At 39.4% G+C, this 20,669-nt stretch overlaps 2 protein-coding genes across 8 annotated transcripts in view; both read right to left on the bottom strand.

Annotated features, from left to right (window-relative positions):
- Window positions 1-4,870, bottom strand: part of DDC (dopa decarboxylase) — a 73,008-nt gene extending 68,138 nt beyond the window's left edge. Inside the window, exon 1 of the mRNA XM_005022746.6 lies at window positions 4,196-4,870. The gene's annotated coding sequence lies outside the window, so the exon portion shown is untranslated. The remainder of the gene's footprint in view (window positions 1-4,195) is intronic.
- A 4,627-nt stretch (window positions 4,871-9,497) lies between these two features.
- Window positions 9,498-20,669, bottom strand: part of GRB10 (growth factor receptor bound protein 10) — a 148,475-nt gene continuing 137,303 nt past the window's right edge. For all 7 annotated transcript variants that reach the window (XM_072034924.1, XM_038173623.2, XM_072034919.1 and 4 more), the window contains 6 exons: window positions 18,951-19,028; window positions 18,168-18,284; window positions 17,215-17,281; window positions 16,129-16,216; window positions 13,420-13,513; window positions 9,498-12,654 (listed from right to left, as the gene is read on the bottom strand). In XM_072034924.1, coding sequence (XP_071891025.1) covers window positions 12,508-12,654; window positions 13,420-13,513; window positions 16,129-16,216; window positions 17,215-17,281; window positions 18,168-18,284; window positions 18,951-19,028 — 591 coding nt within the window. In that variant the 3' untranslated portion in view covers window positions 9,498-12,507. The remainder of the gene's footprint in view (window positions 12,655-13,419; window positions 13,514-16,128; window positions 16,217-17,214; window positions 17,282-18,167; window positions 18,285-18,950; window positions 19,029-20,669) is intronic.

Genomic DNA, 20,669 nt, shown 5'->3' with positions numbered 1-20,669 from the left:
GGAAGATTCAGATGAGTGGGCCTGGTTAGCTTCGAAAATAGAGCAACGTCAGGGAGCCAAGGAAAGGAGAAGGAAGGAAAGAGCAAAGGGAAAAGATGAAGGACTTTTGTTTTTCAAATTTCAAAAGCCCGAGAGGGACTACTCAGTGAAATTAAAAGACAGCAGATTAAAAACAGACAAAAGGAAACAGTTTTTTCCCATGATGTGTGGTTAAAACTGCAGAAAATATAATTACCACAGGAAGCACTGCAGTCAAGAGCTCAGCAAGATTCTGATGGGGTGGCAGATGTATAAGGATATCAAACATATCACGAGCAATTTAAAACTGCTGGAAGGCACATGTATTTCTTCAGGGAAAACTGTCCAACCTTTTTAAAATTGCACAAAGAAATGTGCAAATCAGAGCGAGCTATGAAGAAAAAGGTCTCTGAACGTGCAAGATAATGCACCCACAGGGTTCCATTAAAGAAATATCACCTCCCCCTAAATCCTTTGCATTTATTCTCGCTCTCTCCCTTTAAAGGAACAGTATGGGAAATGTCAGTATGAGCCCTGTTGCAATGACCAGTTCCTTTATGGTATTGCCTGAAGGGAAAAGGTATCTGCTCAACACCTTTCTGGGGTTCTGGCATCTTTGGCAGCTTTCAGCCCATCTTATGTATCTGCAAGCAGTAATAACCTCAAACTGCACACATCAGGTTCCAGGAGCAGCTGGGTTGTTTCTAATTCCCTGTAAGAACTTCTTTATGGAAAGAGTTGTTAGGCATTGGAATAGGCTGCCCAGGGAAGTGGTTGAGTTACCATCCCTGGAGGTCTTTAAAAGATGTAGAGCTTAGGGATATGGTTTAGTGGAGGACTGGTTAGTCCTCCAGAGGTTGGTCAGAGGTTGGACTGGGTGATCTTGGAGGTCTCTTCCAACCTAGATGATTCTGTGATTCTGTACTTGGATTGTTTCTAAAAGCAGGAAGTGCTATGCATAGTTTTTCTGAATTTTCTAAACTCCTTTAAACATGACTGAGTAGTCTTAATAATAATGGTTGCAGTGTCCTAAAGAAATAGTCCTGTTATTTCACATACCTGTATGTGCTCTGTTGTGTGTCAGAGAAAAGAATACCTAAAACTCGTGATTTTTTCATTTAAGTGAAACAGCCTCTCAACAGGATGCCTTTGCAACAACATGACTTTTACAAAGAGGGGAGGCATTATAAGCAACTTAGGGCAGCAATACTCTGATGCTGAATTTATAGCCTTCCTAAACAATATATTCCAGTGCATTACTACTGTTGCTGATATATCAATTCTCTTCTAGGATATCTTTTTATCAATATTAGTCTATTACTTTACATCCTACCCACCAAACAAGAGACTCCCTTCCTTTCTGTAGCATCCTTCTATGCATTTTAAGATGTTAAAGCAACCCTTTAACGCCAAGTTGCACTGCTCATGCCAGTGCTTGACATTACTCTAGCAATCAGACAGATACTGGGTATAAAAGGAAAAGAATTTTCTGAAACATAAGGAATTTCACAAAGCCAAGTTTGGCAAGCCTGGCTCAGAGCTCTGAAATGGTACCAAAACCCCTCTCTTTGGGTTATACACTTTCCAGCTTCTTGTTCCTGCTATGACTTCCACTGTCTCCAATTTAAGATCAGACGAGTCCCATGTCCTCTCTTCTTACAGCCCGCTCAGTGACTGCAAACTTTCTGCCTTATCTGTAAGACTGGGTATGAAGCAGAGTTTTGAAGTGGTTTGAACAAAGACATTGGCTACATCACTACATCACTAACTGGGAGGTACATCCTTTACAGAGACCCAGTGATGGGTTATGTAGTACTAGAGTCACACCTTTGCCTGGAAAACAAATGGAAGAAGAAAAAAAAAAGGATGTGTTGCCATTAATCCTCACATTAGTAGTCTGCTTAGAGAAACATTCCAATTTTCTGCCTTTGAAACTGCTAAGAATAATATCAGGAGTAAAGTAATATCTCTGATATAATACAAGAAAGAATAAGAAACAATAAATTACATTTGAATCCCTATAACCAACCAATTCCTCTGTTATTTGCTAAAAATGTACAACCAAGAAGGGTAGGACAAAAAACTGTAACACCTTCACAAAGCTCAGCAAACTTGCCATGAATTTTAAAAATAAAGGTTCCTTTCTAAAGCAAATGGGAAAAATATGGTTAGTATTAATGTTTATGAGCAGTCCTATAAGTGTACAACACTTTTGCCAGCTCTGACGGAGAAACTAACATTAAAATCCCAATTTGCTTTTCAAGTAAGGACTAAAGGACTATTTACCCTACGATCTCTTGTCATTTATTTCTTAGGTGGAGATACAATCCACATGTGATCAAGAAAGTGAAAAAGTTACAATAAAATCGTTAATACAAAATGTTTTCTGCAGGAAAGATATCTTTGCTATGAACATAAGCCGCATGAAGATTGAGTGGTGAGATGGGGAGACACTCCTCTGAGGACTGCTGGAGTTCTGCATGCTGTGTACAAGCCCGTATGTTGTCATGTATGGGCAATGCACTTAGTAAAGCTGACTAACAGGACTGTGATTAGGATGCACTGGACTAATTTTTTCCACTTCCAAGTTGTGGTATTACAAAATATTGTTTACCATTACACTTGCTGTTTATGCAATATATGATCTGAAATATGTGATGAAAACCGTATCAATCTGGTGCCCAAGAGGAACAAAGAGACCACTTTTCATACATGTTGGAAAAAAAAGGGTAAGAACCATATACTAAAGTGAAAATATGAGAAGGACTGAAGGAGCAGGGAAATTTCTCAGACATGTACCTGCTGAATATCCAAAACACTATTCTGACAACCTTAAACAACTTTTAGGAGTTTTAGGAGTGTACCAACTCACTGTACCAAACACTACTACGCATCCCCTCGCCTACTTGTGTCTTTGCAAACTTTCCATCAAACAGAAATCCAGCAGAAGCCAACCCACTTGTAAAGAGGGAAGGGAAAATACCTCTGAACTCTTTTCACTTTTGCAAGTTTAATCTGCCAGTTTTCATCCTTCTTTGAAAACTGTCCCATCTCCCACCATTCTCCCAAACAAACACAAGGTTTCGGCAACCTTTTTGTTAACACCATTTTTATAATAACTTCTAAATAGATCAATAGATGAAATTTCCACCTCCCTCTGGTCCTGCTATTTCACTCCACCAAATTAACAGTCTGGGACAGACAGGACAGGTGACAGTCTCCGTGTTACCAGTGAGACAACTTTTACCCCATTGTGTGCAGAAAGGACATAGCTACATAATTAAAAATCCGCATTTCACCCCCCTGGCCTCAGTAAATCTCCTCACAACAGATATTCCAGTTTCCTCATTTTACTTCCAATTCACATCAGTGGTGTGAGATGCGTACTTTGAACTCCCAGGATGCTCTCTTCTTAAGAAATCTTTCATCACACATCATAGTTATATTGAAAATCTTGCTTTTGCATCAAGTATTCATTGTGGTATGTTATCTTTTTTCCTTGAATCATTGACAAAAACGTTATTCCTCTTTCCTCTTCCATTGAAGTCCCTATGAATCCATTAACTTCTTCCTCTGAGCCCTGGTAGTGCTGAAGTAACATTTGCCGTTCTGCATTTTGCCACACGAGAGTGTGATGCCACTGTATGGGGATAGCTCCACTTCCCATGACATAAACAGGACCTCTCTGCAAAGGTAAGTCCAATCTCACACATTGCAATGAAACCAAGCTATAGGAACAGGAGAACTGCATTTTCAAACAAAAGAGATTTGTTCTTCTGACCAAATTTGTGGAGGTTAATGTAGCTTGTCAGCTGGGACTCAGTTCCTATACGGCACAGGATGCCACCATGCAAAAGCATTGCTGTCCCTCCAGAACACTTCATTTAGTAAGCAGTGCCTTTGAGTCCATTTTAGCAGTTAAAACCTGCTTCGTTTAAAATCTTTAAATTCAAAAGTTTTGATATTAAAATACTTTATGAACTCCTGACCATTTCAATAAAATAGGCTTAAACTACTGTTGATTAAAACAGAAATGTCTAACTTGAGTACATTATGTTGCATTTCTAAATACTCGGTAGCTTAATACTTAACAAATTTTGCCGACTTGTCAGATTGGATTACTTGGTGAAAGTACAGAGGTGACTTCACTTTCTAACATGAGTAAGCTTATCCTTACCTGTTTGGAGATCTCAGTACTTTTTCAGACACTTTGGAAACATGCACTTTCAGTAGTTTCCTGATATTCTTGTTGCATTAAGAAGCGATCACAACAAGCAGCTAAAGAATCGTAGTCCCCAAAAATTTCTCAGCCCTTGCCAGTAACTACGTGGTTTTCATTGCTATTGAGCTTATCCTGAACCTGTAGTTAATCATTAAGACGCGTTGCACAACGTCCACCAGCTTTACCAGTCATTCTTTCTCAATAAGGAGGAAAAAAAGGAAAGCTGCTGAACGCATTCTGCTGCCGTGCACAGGTATTTGGGGTGCGATACGTGACTTCTTATTTACCCAGGGAGCCTCAAGTGAAAATGTAGGAGCATAAGAAAGAGGGGCACTGCGCGGGCCCTGAGGTGAAGCCCTCCACCCCTCAGGAGCAGCCCCCTGGCCGCCCCCATTCAGCGCCGCCATTTTGCAGCGCGTCCCCTGCAGGAGGCTGGCGGTGCAGCCTCACCGCTCTGCCCGTGCTTCACGGCAGGCGCTGCCGAGGGACGCAGCTGTCTCAATGAAACAAAACACCCCCAAATCTCCCCATGTTTAAAGTAAAACAGTGAGACCCCAGCCGCTCGGGCTCCATGGGAACCCCTGCCCGGAGCCCAGCCGCCCACGGAGGGAGCCGCGCCCGCCGCCTGCCGGCCCAGCCCGGCCTCGCCGCCCCAGGAGGGGCACGGGGTGTAGGGAAAAGTGTTTCTTTTTATTGCATCGCAAGATCCAGTTCACAGCCTATGTTTCTGTCTGAGCAGTCCCGGGTCCTCGGCATTAAAAAGCTGCCTGAGGCCGGGGAGCGTGGCTGGGGTCTGCTGAGCCACCTCCTGCCGCAGCCAGACTGCCAGCCTTTGGGAGGTGTCTCTGGTGGGGGAAGCCCAGAGACATTTGGGATGTAGCCGGAGCTAGGATGAGCCCTTCTCCCTCAGTGTGTAAGTGCTGGACGGCTGGGGACAGCCTCTCAGACCTGCCCCTGCACTGCAGCTCTTTGTGAGGAAAAAAGAAAAAAAAACACCCAAGACTTCAGTAGGTTGCACCCCTCCCTCCCCACCACCTCCTGTATTTTTTTTTCTCCTTTGCTCGCACACAGCAGGAGGAAAAGCTGCATTTTATCCTGAAGGCTGCTGGTGCGAGAGGCCTTCACAACGTGCCGCTACACAGCAGCTGAACAAAAAAGCCCAGAAATAACCATTACTGTGTAACTTCTAGGATACCCACTCCTGCCTTTCAAGTGAGCGCTATCCCGCTCACTTGAGGTGTATACACGTGAGGTGTAAGCAAGGTGCAGTCCCCATCATTTATCACCTTGTTTTGAGGCCACATGAAGCCAGCTACTGCCTTTGTGCAGCATACCCTATGCAAGCAGGCTGGGGGCAATCACTTCCCTCTGCTACCTTCAGTTGTTTCTGCGTGAGTTGGCCCCCATGTGAACACATACTGTATCAGACCAAAAAATATCTCTAGCCCTAGAAGAAAAAAAAAAAAAAAAAAAAAGAGTACAAATATAGGTTATCAGGTAATGATTCTTCCCCTAATGACCGCTCCTGGCACTTGGTGACATGAGGCCCATGGACTTACTGATCGAAAGATGCTTTGTTTGTAGTTAACATCCATCTGTGAGTTTGTGGAAGCTCCTTATGTTGATAAGCACTTCATGAACCCAGGCGAACTTTTAGCATGTGGTATTTTTTTATTTTTTTTTAATATCCAGGCAGTCAATGATGAAATTTTTATTTACTGAACTGGGCCCCTACACGTTAGGTGATGCCCTGTGACTTTTGATTGAAAAATAAAGTAATTAAGTATTTTGCGTTCTGCCTATGTTTTTACAGAAGTCTACTATACTTCCATCAGTCACTGCTTTCTAGTCTGTGGAACCATCTGTGTATATTTGATCGTTTTTATGACCAACCCGTTTGCTTTTCCTATAGCTCCTCCATTTCTCCTGCATCCGAAGTCTTCCTTCTCACTCCTGCCCCGGGAGTTCCTGCTCCCTTATCCCTTCTTGAAGGACAGCAGCTTCTAGGATTCTGTTTGTGAAGGTGTACGTATTAGAAAGAGGATGCAGTACTTTCTCACTCAGTTTTCTTCTTCTCTGCGGTGCTGTTTTATAAGGGAGATCAAAGACTTGTTCAGGCAATTCATTGCAAGTATTTTGAGACAAACATTTTAAGCCCTCGGTGTTTCTGTTTCTTGTTATTCAGCTGTTTTCACAAACCCTATACACTTTAGTGAAAATTAAATGATTTCTTCTACCCACCTACTCTCTCGTTACTCTTTTCTTCCATGACTGTGTTAGGCAATTTTTCACAAAGCTCTAGTCCTCACTGCTTTCCTCATTTCTGTTTTCTGTCTTTGGACCTGATTCTGAGAGTACTGCACTAACATAAAACTAAGCATGTAAGAATCATACGGAACACACAAATATCTTCCAGAAATTCAGTGGAAAAGAGAAGTGTAATGGAGGAAATCAAATGCTTAAAAGGCTTAACTAAATTAAAATACTTCTGAATACGATGTATCCAGCATTCTTTGTGAAACAGTGAAGTTGTACATTTTCAGTATTTGACTTAGCTCTTTTAACTTTATAAAATTATTGCCTCATTTGAATTGCCCTATTGAATCATACTTTTACCTTCCTTTAGTCTTGATGGCAATTAGACTGTTAGGAGAATGGGCAGGCTGTAGAGAACACCAATTCCATAGGTATTTCTTTGTTTGATATCCCCAAATGGCAATTCTGTCACCTCTGGAGAATGTGTCTCAAAAGGCAGATAAAATCTGTCTTTATTTATAAACAAAGTCCGAGGGAAGAGGAAGGGAAATTGACTTTCTACAGAATTGCTGATCAGCACTGGAGCACCACAATACTACGTTCCTCATCACAACCAAACCACAAAGTAGGCAATACTGCCCAAGAGCACTTCTTCTTCCTACTTCATTTCCCTTCCCTATTTAGCTCTCATGAGGTGTTTTTCTTAGGAAGAGCTATACTTCTGCCTGCAGCTGACCTGAGCATTAGAGCCTATAAATGCAGGCTGTGCTTTGACTCAGAGCTAGCAGCTGTGTTTATACTTTTGCTTTCCTGTTAAACATTTGTGGCACCAGAACCCTGCAGCCAACAGATGGAAAACACCTGATTAAAGCAAAGCATTCAACCTGGGTAACCAACAAGTGTCATAAGACGCTGTTAGGCGCAGCTTAGTGTCTTGTGATAAACCAATCTTCCTTGTAAAAACATCTGCTTGTATCTGTGCAAAATGATGAGCAATTAGAGCAGAATGTCTTCAGGCTAAGAGCTTGCAATGTGAGTGTTATACAAACTAATTTATTTTGAAGTCTCAGATGTGACTAATCACAATATCTAATGAAAATCATATAGCTCTTGGACATAGTTGTGGTTATATTAAGTTTTCAAATCCTAACTAAATTGTGCTCAAAGTTAAGGAAGGAAGACATGATATTTAGGATGCAGAAGCAACCCAAATTAAGGCAATGTGGAGATTTCAAAGGAAGACATCTCTTTTCTCCATCTGCTGTCATAGTTGCAGGATTTCCCAGGACGTCAGACAATCAATGCCTGAGACACAATGCAATATACAAGGTAGACATCAACAAAGCAGATTAAAGCATCCCTAAATTAGCAGCAACATAAATTTGAGGTTGTCTGTAGTTCAACTTGAAGGAAAATGGCTTCTCTGGTGATATTTTTCTCATCTGGGTTTGCAGGTACAGGCTGAAGCAGCCATCTGGTGTTACAACAAACCCAGCTTTAGGGTTCTGTGTATCAAGATGAAAGAGCTGCAGGTACAGTCTGCGAAACACTAGGTCCGATTCAAATTTACTCGTAGGTTCAAACGCATTTTGGCAGGTGAAATGAATGCTAGAAGGCTTCCTGTGGGATCAGACATTGTCCGATCATGTCACTGTTGTCCTGCAATTAATGTAAAGCCAACACAAACCTTCTGTCAGGCACAGTAACTAGTTCAAATCTGTACCGTGTACCCATTTCTGACCCAGATTAATTTTATACTTGTGAACGTTCTGATACCTGCTGTGAACGTCTAAGGCCAGGGATCATTTTGCTGTTTGATCCATTGCTCTGCTTGTTTGTTCCCCCTTGCTCTGCAGGGATCATTTTGCAGTCACCACAGTTGCGGGCAGTTTGGGCAAGAATGCAGATGCTGCTGCCCTGCCGTTGGGCAGGCTTAGCAACACATATTGACCATGCTTATATATTTAACTTTTTTTTTTTTTTGTAGGATCATATTGACTTTTTATGATGACAGAGGATGCCAGTTTCACTGTTAGCACAGCTTCCTTTAGCTAAGTGGCATCTTCAAACCTTTCTGTAGGCAATTACTCCCCTTCATTCAACTCAATGACTAAGTTGGTTTCTTTAGCTGCTAACAGGGTAGAGAGCTCTACGTGCTTTAACATGCATCTCCAGATAGAGAAAATTTGGGACTATCAAAAAAACAAAACGACTACCCTTGTGCTGATGAATGAATTTCACACCGCTGATATATAACTCACACCCCAGTGCAATACCAGCTCATGTGTAGTCACACTGCATGCTGAAGCCAAAGCATGACTAACGCTTGAAGTGGAATGTGTTTGCTGGCTTCCACGGGTTAGCAAAACAGAAACAGGAAAGATTGTGTCCAACGAGCAAGTGAAGCATTTCCAACCGTCTATTACTCTAATGAGCAGCACCACCACCAATCTCCTTCCCAGCAGAGCGGCAGGAGTTTAAGCAAAAACGTATTTTGTGCAGATGTGCTTTTCAACCAGGGTGCTGATGGGCCACTCGAATACAAGGCTTATGGGACCCAATAAGTAACTGCTTTCTGAAAGTACTACTGAGAAGTGGCCCAATCCAGCAGCTATCATGCCAAGGGAGCGCTTTATCCAGAGCATAGATTTGCAGTGAGTTATGGTTGTGTTTTATAAGCCAAAAGATGCTAGTGCTCTATTTCCTAATTTGATTCCAGCAATGTTTCCCAAATGAATATCGTAAATATCACAGCAGAATATCCGAAATAATTTCCCTCAAGCAAAAGAGGTGAACAACTTCTTCTTCAAATATAGGACAAACTGTCCTAATAGGAATCATCAGACAGAGCAGCTGGAATGGAGGTATTTTGTGGTCTCTGTTTTCCTTTTAACTCTTCTTAAAGGATGTTTAATATGGTAACTCACCCCAAATAACCCTGAATTAAGGCAAGACATGCTGTGTACAGAGATACACCCAACAGAAGACATTCATTCCAATATAAAATGAATAGCATTGTATTAACGTTTATTTCTAATTACAAGAAACAGAATATCAGTCCCTTATTTGTACAAAAATACCTGAAAGATTACAATTAGGTTCACAAGCCAAAAAGCTATTTACAGTATGAAGCAAAGCATATTGAATAAAGGTTTTGTCTCTTAAGTTAATACCTTTTGCATTCCCTGAAACTTTAAACTTTATTCCATTTTACAGTCACTAAATCTTGCATTGTGACAATATAATTTACGATAAGCAAGTCTTGCCACTGGAAAGGTGCATTGATTGGTCAAACTGTCAGGTATTTAGTGCAGAAAAGATAAGACAAAACATCTAAACTGAGGCACGTGTTTCTTCAAGATTAATTAACAAATAAAAAGTTTTTTTGTACTTTTAACACCTATCGTAACATAACTTAACTAGTAACCTCATTACCAAAATGGTTTGGCATTTTCCTTCTCAACATATTCAAGATTGCTACATGAAGTATTTATTTAGAAAATAAAATCACAGGCAAAAAGATAAAAATTCAACAGGCTCCAAAACAACCCTGAGCATCCCCTTTACATTCATGTCATTTAAATACAAAAATAAGAGTCAAATGTCCTTCAGTCCTTGGTATTCTGAGCTGGCAGCCAGCTGAATCTGTTGGAAAACTAAGGTGGCATTGACTGTTTTCCAGCAGAAAGAAGACAAAGCAGTGATCTGCTTAAGTAAGATTGTTGCCACTTTGAAGGTGGTCACTTTCTCAAAACAGCTCACTTTAGCTGGGAAAAGTACAAAATACTAAGTCAACCATCTACATACAAAAATCATGATTCATAGTCAAACTTTTATTCTCAATTTAAATAAGATGCAAGTTTTTTGTTTTTTATAAATATGAAACACTGCAAATACTATCCGCCTACTGGGAAAAATGCATGGCCGTCACTAAGCTATGTAAACAGAAAAACTTAAAACTACAGCATAAATGGTCTTATTAAACTGGTAATGTAGTCAATACAAGTATCTTTTTTCTCCTAATAGGGGCCAAATAGAAGCATGCAAAGTGAAGTCAGACTTAAGTTAGCTTAATTTCAAGGTTTTAAAATACATTGTCTAGAAAGCAGGAACACTCATTTCACTATGTACAATTAAAAAAAAAAAAAAGGCTTCTACTAAAAACAAAATCAAGTTTCTTCATTTTTATATCTAGACATTAAATGGAAAAAAAATACTAAATGTGTTCTGTAAACTAAAATACAGTGTTTCTATACCATTGACATAGTTATAAGCTGATATGGACGACTCAGGCAGGTTATGGTTTGTCTTAAGCTATTCTCAACACTACATGAAGACCTAAAGGTGTGGAATTTTTTTCCTTCTTTACCCTTTCAGATGGCTAAGATTTCAAACCCAGTGGCAAACATCAGTAAGGATGGCAAACTAGTCTGCATAAATCATTTACCATCTCAAGAATGCTCCGTTCTGCACTATGTTCTGGAAGTTCCCAGGGCGAAGTGTTTCTCGCTATGGATAAACGCATGAAGTGTTGGAAAGTTAATCCAGTAACAGTTCCTGCACCGACCGTGTTGCTCGAAGAATATTTGCAGTTGGAGGATTAACGTGGGACTCATTTAATTTTAGCACTGGTTTATCATCAGAAAGAATTATTGTGTAAACATTAAATAATTGATTTAAACATTAACAATAAGGTACTTCTGATGACAAACCAGCACCAGAGCAGGAGACGTGCTTGTCTGCAGTAGGTACTGGCGTGCATTAGTGTGTAGGACACGGGAATTACCAGTTACCTCGATGGATGATATTGCCAGCAGCTAGTTCACAAATGCCAGTCACAATTAAATGAGCTTCCATTCCCAGTATGTTCTTTCTCACCATGTAAACTTTCATGGCCCTACAGAAAGCAGAAGGGGTATAGTTCTCTTTGCGCCCTATCCCCCAAGAGAGCTTTGTTTCACTGTAGCTTTACAATGTGGAAAGAGCTCTTTGAAACAGTCTGAAAATTCAAGGAGCTATAAAGCTAAAAACACTGTGTTTGTTTTTTTTTGTTTGTTTGTTTGTCATACTAAGACTACCCGCAGAAGAATCTTCTCACAAAAAATGGTGGTTTCAAATACAATTGTCATTCAGTCCTATTCTATTTAGTAACAATAAGTTTCCTCAGGAAAACAGTCAAAAGGCTGTAAAAAACAAACCACCACTTCAATAATAAAAGTTTGTGCATAGAATCTAATACAGTCTTTGCATGACTGGATGCCACTAATATGCCACCAACATACTACAGCCATAATGCTACAAGTCAACAGTTTTAAGAGTACACATATGGTGGTATGTTCTTTTAGAATTGTATCCTCATCGCTTCTTCAAAGACATCTGCAGATCATCGAACCTCAGGTCTCCAGAGAAGTTTTGAGACACAGGCAGGCGCACGCGCGCGTGCACACACATACACACACACACTTCTTGATTTTCTTCTAGATCCTTTTAGGCTGAAGCATTCCATACATCTTAGGGTGCAGATTAATACCCAACTCCTGCATGAATTTTAAAAGCCACATCAGCTCCTAATATAGGCTGCATACAATATCCGAAACAAAGTAGGAGTGCAAAAAAAGTGATCAATACAAAAAGTAAACACACTAGTCTTAATTGTCAAGATTATTCCAGGGCAAGAGTTCTTTTCAAAGGTTTCTCTTCACACTTGTTCCTGTTAAGTGGCCCAGCCAAGATAGTTTCCAGTTTTGTTTCAAATTTACTAATGGTTTTACAGACCCTCCCCCCATTTTTGGGATGCTGGGACACTCAGCAGCAACCGCTCTTAGGTGTTAGACAAACCAGTAATCTCGGTCTGTTGGCACCTGTCGAATCCATCCCTTTCAGAGTCCCAAGGTGCATAATATTTTTATTTATTTCTACCAACTTACAAATCTGCCAATTCCCCAGTGTCAACATTCTCTTACAATTACTCTTCTAGCAAATCCAGTCTTCAGTGAGAGTCAGATTTGAGGTCATAAGGCCACTCGGATGCAGTGGTGTTTGAGTTTGCAGGGCAAGACTCCTTTGTTTAGTTGATAGAATTCAACAAGCTGGATTAGATCACTGAATTTGGTGTTCCCATCATCCAGACTGAAAAATATCTGTCCATCATCCTCACACTGGGGAAATAAAACGTCCTTTTCAAGTTAGCACATGAAAAGATGCAAGCAGGGCAAAAACATGAAGAATAACAGCGTGTGATGTGAGACAAATGATGGGCACTGCACAAACAACCTAGTGCCCAGAGTTCTGCATGAAACCAGGCACATCACTAGGAAAAAACTGTGTTAACTCAGCTTGAAGTATTTTGTTTATAAAAATGAAAGCTGGTGGGCTGAGTAATTTCTAAATTGTAGAGACAGCATCATTACATAATACAAAGCTACCACAAAAATAGTCGATAGCTGTCTGCAGAATTAGCAAGCAACACAGCAGAAGAGAGTTTGTACCAATAAACAGGTCTGTATGATCTTAAACTTCTGCTGCTCTTTTTGGTCAAGATAAAATCAAATAGTTCTCAATATCTCTGTACAACATTATTTTAAGCTCAGCATTATTGGATAACATGCAAAACAAAACTTTTTAAAGTTTCTGTAAGTTATTCTAAGTTTGCCTAAGTGATATTGAGAGAAACGGAGTTGTTGTTGCTGCAGTTGAGAACAGGCTATGTTGTATTACTTCTGTACCTAAGTGACTTAAACTAGTTTTCTAGGCAATTTTAAGATGGATTTTTATTCAGACATTTGACAAATCTGAAGAAATATAATCCTTAATGGAAACATGCCTGCTTATTACATCTGTAATTAAAAGGAGGCCTCTTCAGATATTGACAATGCTTTATGATTTGATTTTTTTTTTTAATGATTTAAAAATTATTTACTTACCGGCAAAATTTGAAAATGCTTTATTTTTTGATGATGGCACAGTGTAAGTACAAATGCCTTTGGATTGCTTTGGCTGTCCCGGAGAAGAAATAGTCTAGGAGAGAACATTTTTAAGTACACAATTAATATCACAATTCATTTTTTCATAAATAATCTACCTAAGTTATTTTGTACTATTGCCTAACCCTTCTTCAGCTGCATTAACAGGCAATTTGCTTTCCAATTTTATACCATGACTATGCAACACTAACAGAAGAAGAAAAAGTGAAAGATACACGACAGTATTTCTTCCCTTATGTATATATCAAGCTTCTGGTTTTTAATACATCAGAATCTGTTGCCACTCTCCAGTATCTTGCATCAGTTTACAGAAATTTACTGTTAGCAAAATTACATTTAAGCTAAATGGCTCTACTTCCACAGAAACAGCTTGATACTTTCTTAAAGTGACTTGTCGGTTAAGTAGCATCCACACTATCATGATGGGGAAAGCGAACACTGATTTTCCTCTAAAATAGTCACAGTATTTTTGTCTCAGCATCATTGGAAAAGTATATACTTTAGGAAGTATAGCTAGCAAAAACATACACTGTGTGACTGTCACTTTTAAGCATACCCACAAAACTGAAGTCCTAACTCAAATAGTTAAATCCGTATTTTGGAAAGGGAAAAAAAAAAAAAAAAGTAGATATTTTAGGCAGTCAAAAAATGTGTCCTTCCCTTACCATTTATGAACTGAGGAAGGAAAACCTCTTTGTGCCACAGGAAACAAGAATATACCTCTGGCGTGAGGCCCAGAGTGCTAATCGCTAGCGGATTTGTGAGATGGCCAAGCATAGTAGTTGGGCAGGCCTCAAGCCCTCTTAATGGCTAACCACTAAGCCAGGAACACACTCTTCCAAGGCAGAGTTGCAAGAACGGCTTGTATTTTATGGACCCAAAAGCTTCCTCTAGGTCCTCAGAACCAATAGAGCAATGTCAATACCACAAAAATGCACCATCATAACCAGGATCACTCCAGTGCTAAGACATGGGCATGTTGTGCCACTGCTGGAGAACATGCTTGGTATTTGAACATTCCTTTTTCTTCCTAGCAAGTCGAGACCCGTGGAAAAGGACTGAAGACTCCACACATCGGGATTCATCCCAGGGAAAGAGATCTTATCTGCCCTATGGACACTGCAGCTGCTCATGCAGATATTTCTAAATTACCTTCCATCTAGCTACTGCAGATAATGCAAGGTACCATAAACTGGGGGCACAATGCAAAGCTGAGCACAACTGACCCTGCAAGTGTTTACACAACTTCCTTGGCAAGCAACAGCCTGTCTGCACAAACAAGGACTGCAAATATAGATGTACCTTCCATAACAGCTTCCAGAAGCAATCAAAAAATGGAAGCACCAGCGGCATATTTACTTCACTGGACATGTTACACAAACCGTCAGGAGACTTCCCTCTTCCTCCTCAGCATTCACTTTATAGCTTCCTTTGTTCAAGAACACCCATCAGGAAAACAGAGCTAAAACTTTTCTATCCCCCAAACTGTGATCCTTAGCTCAGAGCACATGGGTAATAGTGGTTCCTTTGCTGCTACTGACTGACCTCACTACAACTGAACACTAAATGACCTTAGTCTTCCACAGTGAGTAAGCAAGCTGGCTGGAGCACAAATTTAACAGTCTCATAGACATCAAAGACTGTATGAAAACCTGGAGAAAGATGGGCTACTAGATTCCTAAGACAACAAGTCAAAATAGGCCCAAGATGGTTAAGCAGTTCTGTTGCACAAGAGAACCAGCAACTCAACAAATCAGATGTGTGCCCCTTCAGCTGTGCTCTTTTGCTTTCTTTGGCCTGCTAGCTACAATCGTTCCTCAAACAAGTCTTAGTAGCTTTAGCCCAGAAACACTGGCCAAAATACAGAACGATAAAAATCCATTGCTTGATGAATGTGTACTTGCACTCTTTGTCTAATGTGTTTCCTTCTTTGCAAGCTACCAATCAAAAAGATCAGTGATGTTCCTGCCATGGAGAGGTTTGTCTTCTGAGAAGACAACATGGAAGTTTCTACTTTAACCCTGGCGGCAGTGAAACTCATGAACTGAAGGCAACCATGTTCTTCCCATCCTACAAGTAATTAATTATTGAATGTAGTTTAAGAGATTTCCCTAGAATATCCATAACTACTTAAAAATAACTGAAAGAGGGATTCTCAGAAAATACTTATATCTCAGCTAAAGAAAATTTACAGAAATGGAGCAATGGGTACTTTAATTTCTTTCCTCTAGAACATAAAAAAATATTGAGAAATTGCCATTAACTGCTCTGATATACGCAAAAGTACAAATAGCTGATTACAAATTTGTGTGTAAATGTCTAGGTACAGCTTTGCCCCCAAAATATTTCCTCAATACGTATTACAATAGTTAATTATTTCCAAATTCTAATATTCTCACGTTCTTTAAAATTAAAAAAAAAAAAAAAGTGTTTTCTTAATATTTTATTTTCCAGATGAAGAGTTGGAACCCACTCCTACAAACACATCCTGCAGTCTTTTTGAAATCCAGGCAGGTTATAATGGGACTGCTCAAGAATCAGGATACTCATTAGTGCTCACAAACCTGTAAACCCTTAGAGCAGAAGTTGTGTTTTTGTTTCTAGTGCTTACCATTGAAATGATAAATACTAAATAACAGGAATACCTACCCATCTACAAGCCCTTGCTGCTTAATAATCCTGTGAGATTCTTCTCTAGAGATTCTGCCATGAAACCAATGCTGTGTCCTATGAATAACTGGAGGTGAAAAGAGGGAAAAGAGAGAATGGTTAAAAACAGGAACGTGTACCAGTTTCTTCCACACAATATTTATTTAAACATTTTAAAAGTGGGTATAGTTTTGTTGCAGAATGTGAAATAGCTTTAATTGATCAATATAAAAAATGAATCAATATGAAAAAATGCACCAGCTGTTGCATATACATGTACTTGTTATTCCAAGTACACAGGCATTATCTCCATGTATTATATGATTTGCAGACGTATGGTTAGGTTAATGAGAGAAATGTCTCACAACATTGCCCTTTCACAGTATCTTGACAATGTTGGGTCTAAACAACTCTTAAAATATAATGTACGAGCTAACGAGTTAGAACCAAGTCCCTTTACTGTTCAGCTTGTGCATTCATGGGTGGAATTAACCTCAAATATTTTTATGTTTATCGTTTTATTATTTTTCAAATGGTATTTTTAATTTCTATTCAACAGAACAAAAACACAGAATACCTGTGTTGCCTCTTAAGAATTCCAGGATATTAATATGCAATTTCCTATTACTTTATTAAACTTACAATGCCAGGGATGCTCACAGCTTACAGGTGTCTGTACTTTACATTACTCAATTATTATGGAAGTAACGTTACTTTGAAGACTCGTTTTTAATGTTTAAAGATTAGCAGATCACTCACTGACTTTCCTTGTCTAAAATGAAGAACTGAATTCTGTATTTCTTTAATTGGAAACATTTATGTAGTCTCACTTTTCATCAAATCTGGGTTTCAAAAGACTAAACTTTAAGAAAAGCTTGAGCGTGCCTTCAAAGGAAAATAAGTTCCTTCTAGTATGTCTATATGCATAGCCATGCTAATGACATAGAAGGTACTGATAAACATAAAACATAGTATTTCATATCAAGGCATTAATACTACACAGCTGCACTCTGTGTTCATTTGAAATTATCTTTTATTTACCCATAAAGGCCTCTTACCCTATGCTTACAAAACAGCAGAATTTACCTGTACTCAGTGTGGAAGGATGGAGTGGACTTTGGCTACCCAAGATGTTCATTCTTGTGCTACGTTTCTATAGAGAAAATTAATTAACGTTAAATCCACGCTAAAACCTCAACAGAAGAGAATTAGTGCACATGCAATACAGATTTTATTTACAGGAAACTGGGGGCTGGGCAAGTTTAATGCAAGGATGAGAAAAAGATCTTTGAAGGGGGCTAATCTACAAGCAGCAGCTCAGTTCAGTTGGCTTAAAACATGAGCCAGATGTTAACGATGAAAGCTCAGTATCTTAAAAAAAAAAGAAAAAGAGAAAGAAAAAGAAAAAGAAAGAAAAAATGACAGAAAGAAAAGAAAACTCTGACATGTTTCTGCTCAGGCAAAACACCAGGCACTTGGTAAATCAAGCAGTATTTCCCTCCCATACATAAAGCACTAGCCAGTGCTTCAGTGATGACTCCTATTCCCTAAGAGACGAGCATGTGGGAAAACTTGTACTGCAGCTGTCTGTCCACAAGACACTATAAACAAGTTACATCAGTTTTCATTGCAAGAGGTCCTGCCTCTTGTATATTCTGCAATTAAACTTACTGGGAGCAAGCCATTAGTCAGAGCCCCAGCCTCTTCCATGTGGGGAAGCATTTAATTTGACATATTCCTCCTCAGAGACTGGTTTTGCAAACTGGCAGTAAAGTTCTGGTGGGTCTGCTTTCCCCCTCAACTTTCCTCTGGACACTAGGGGGACAGAGAAGCAGTGGTAGAAGGTTGTTGTGAATGTGACAGTTTTGCTAAAGATGGATATTGACTTTCAGATCTGCATGCTTGCAGTGTGATTGTTTCAGGTCGGAGCTAAGCTATACTGTGACCAGCACTGCACTAGTATCATAGCACACTCTGTGTTTTGGCTCTCAACAGACACTTACTGATTACAAAAATAGAAAAGAAGAGAAGATAGCTACCCTCCAAGCATGTCCTTCTTCCAAGGCAGCACTCTGTGCTTCAGCAGGATTTTCAATAACTCTTCCTATTTGCCCCGAAAAATCCATTGCTACTAGTGAGTTTTCAGATACACTTCTCTGAAAAGGAATTTTCACTTGTTTCAAAAAACAGGGAAAGAAAAAACCAACTTGAGAGAGTTTCATTTCAAAATGTTTCGGTTTCAGAAGACTTTCCAAAGCTATCCTTTCACAGCATGGAAAACAGCTATTCTTTTTTTTTTTTTTTTTTTTTCTTCTTCCTTGAAAAACATTCACAGACACAGAAATACACGGCTTTTCCTTTTAGGCAGGGGAGGGAGAGGATCCAAAGTCTGAGAATAAAGTTGCCCACTTGCCCTATTACTATACTCCAGTCATTTTCAGGGCCAGTTGGGATCCAAATATAGCATCTTCAATTTTAGATAGCTAACAGTCAGCTTTTGGCCCAACACATTTCATGAGATTTAAGAGTGAGTTTTGCCAGACCTAAGCTGGCTTCTGCAGGGACAGCCAGATGTCTCTGTGCTGTACATCTCAAAGTGCCTGGCATATCCAAGATTTTTCAATCATGTGGATAATGTAAGCCTAAGATAAGTGGAGAGCCAGATACATAAACTGTACTTAGACAGAACGTGAACTTTACATTGATTTGCTACATAATGCTCAATTTACATTTCTTAATGTAAAATTTTCCACTTTTAAAATGCAAAAGCAAACGCATCTTTTCAAACAGTATACATTAATGAAGCAAAGTTCATTACTTACTACTGGAGTGGCAAAGTGTGGAAGCATGGCTTTTCTCTGCTGGGGAATTCTGTAATTCTGATAGAGTAGCATTCCATACTGCCAACAGAAATGCAAATAAACTGTTATTCAAAGGTACACCCTAGGTAAAAAATCTGTAGTGATTCCATAACACCACTTACATCGGAGCAAGGTGCTCTCGGTTTATTTTCATGATCTGAAGCTGTCCCAAAGCAATTTGCATTGAGTCATGGTGATTGGCAGGTGGCAATAGAGCAGTAAACATGCATAAAAACTTTATTTAGAAGACAGCACTTTTACAAGCCTGAGCAAAATACACAGCTCATTTCTGGCACTCTCAACTGTCAACATGTAATCCTTACACAATACAAGCTTTTACTCAAGGTACAAATAAAGATACTAACTCCTCTTCTTTTAACCCTCTAATAATGTGAACTTTAAAAAATCTGCATTAGAAGTTCTGTACGAGATAATACAAAGATGAAGTCAGTTTTCATAATGATATAAGATAGGAAGCTTTCTAATTCACTATCTGTTTTAATACATTTGAACACTTTTGGTATTTTTCCCATCCTTATACAGTGAACGTATTAACAGTCATGTTCCTCCTTAAGCAAGATGAATTTTAGAAACACCAGTAGCTAGGATGGTAGGAAAACACCTACTGAATGCCTTCCCAAGAGGCACGGTGCTGAAGTGTATCAACACTGCTCTTACCAAACGCCCTAAGTGAAGTAGCATACCCAATATTGTAAACAAGGTAATAGCATATGACTATGGAAACCTAAACCTGTAGGTAAATAAAAAGGAGGGTCATGGCCACAGCCTTGAGGCACAGCCTTAATTTTTCCCTGACTACACACTTTTAATCATCTTTCAGTGCTCAACAAAACCATTTTCTTTCCTAGTGTTAAGTGCCTGAGGGTGCCACTTAGATGCCAGCATACAGGAACATACTGCCATACAGCGCTGTGTTTGCCACAGGTAGCACTGCAAAGAAAGATTTCTCTGAAAGATGCATGTCTACCTGTCCAGTATGAATAACTAACTCTGTACACTGGGGAGGTTCTTCCTTGCCATTCAGGATCATTAGTGCTTTGACTAGTGAATGCTTATCTGTGTAACTAAATTCATCATTTCTTTAGAGCAACGACATCTTCAAGGCACAAGTCACTACAATTAGCCGATCCTCTGTATGACCAGTTTCCCCACAATACAAAATTACATGTAAATCAGAAAAAAAGACAGCTGTGAAGAAGCATTTGGAAGTGAATGGAGAATACAATTCTTATCATATTGTTACAGTATATTAAATTTGAGCCAAGACAAGTCAATACACCAAAGATCCAGCCGTATCAACTGGAAGTATGAAGGCCAACAGAAGTATCAACTTTGCAGAAATCAAATATGCATTTTGTACCTGACACTGTTTCTTGCATCCTGGCCTGTACCTGAAATACCTATGGCCAGTGCACATTCTTTGTAACAACTTAAAAATAGGAATTTATGTACTGCAATTTATAAAGAATCTCTTACAATTAAATGAGGCGATATTTGGAGATCATTCAAAGAGATTTGCACTGGTTAAAAAGATGACCATTCAAAGTAAATGGAGAAAAGGCAGCAGACCTTAAAGTTGTGCTTTCATACCCGCCGGCCTACAAGTCTAACTTGTTTTCCCTGTATTTACACAGTTTTGCATGATAGCCCACCCAAGGA

The sequence above is a fragment of the Anas platyrhynchos genome, chromosome 2 (assembly GCF_047663525.1).
Source record: "Anas platyrhynchos isolate ZD024472 breed Pekin duck chromosome 2, IASCAAS_PekinDuck_T2T, whole genome shotgun sequence".
In the NCBI taxonomy this organism is placed as follows: domain Eukaryota; kingdom Metazoa; phylum Chordata; class Aves; order Anseriformes; family Anatidae; genus Anas; species Anas platyrhynchos.
The sequence above is the reverse complement of the archived record's forward strand: the minus strand, read 5'-3'. Positions and strand labels throughout refer to the sequence as shown.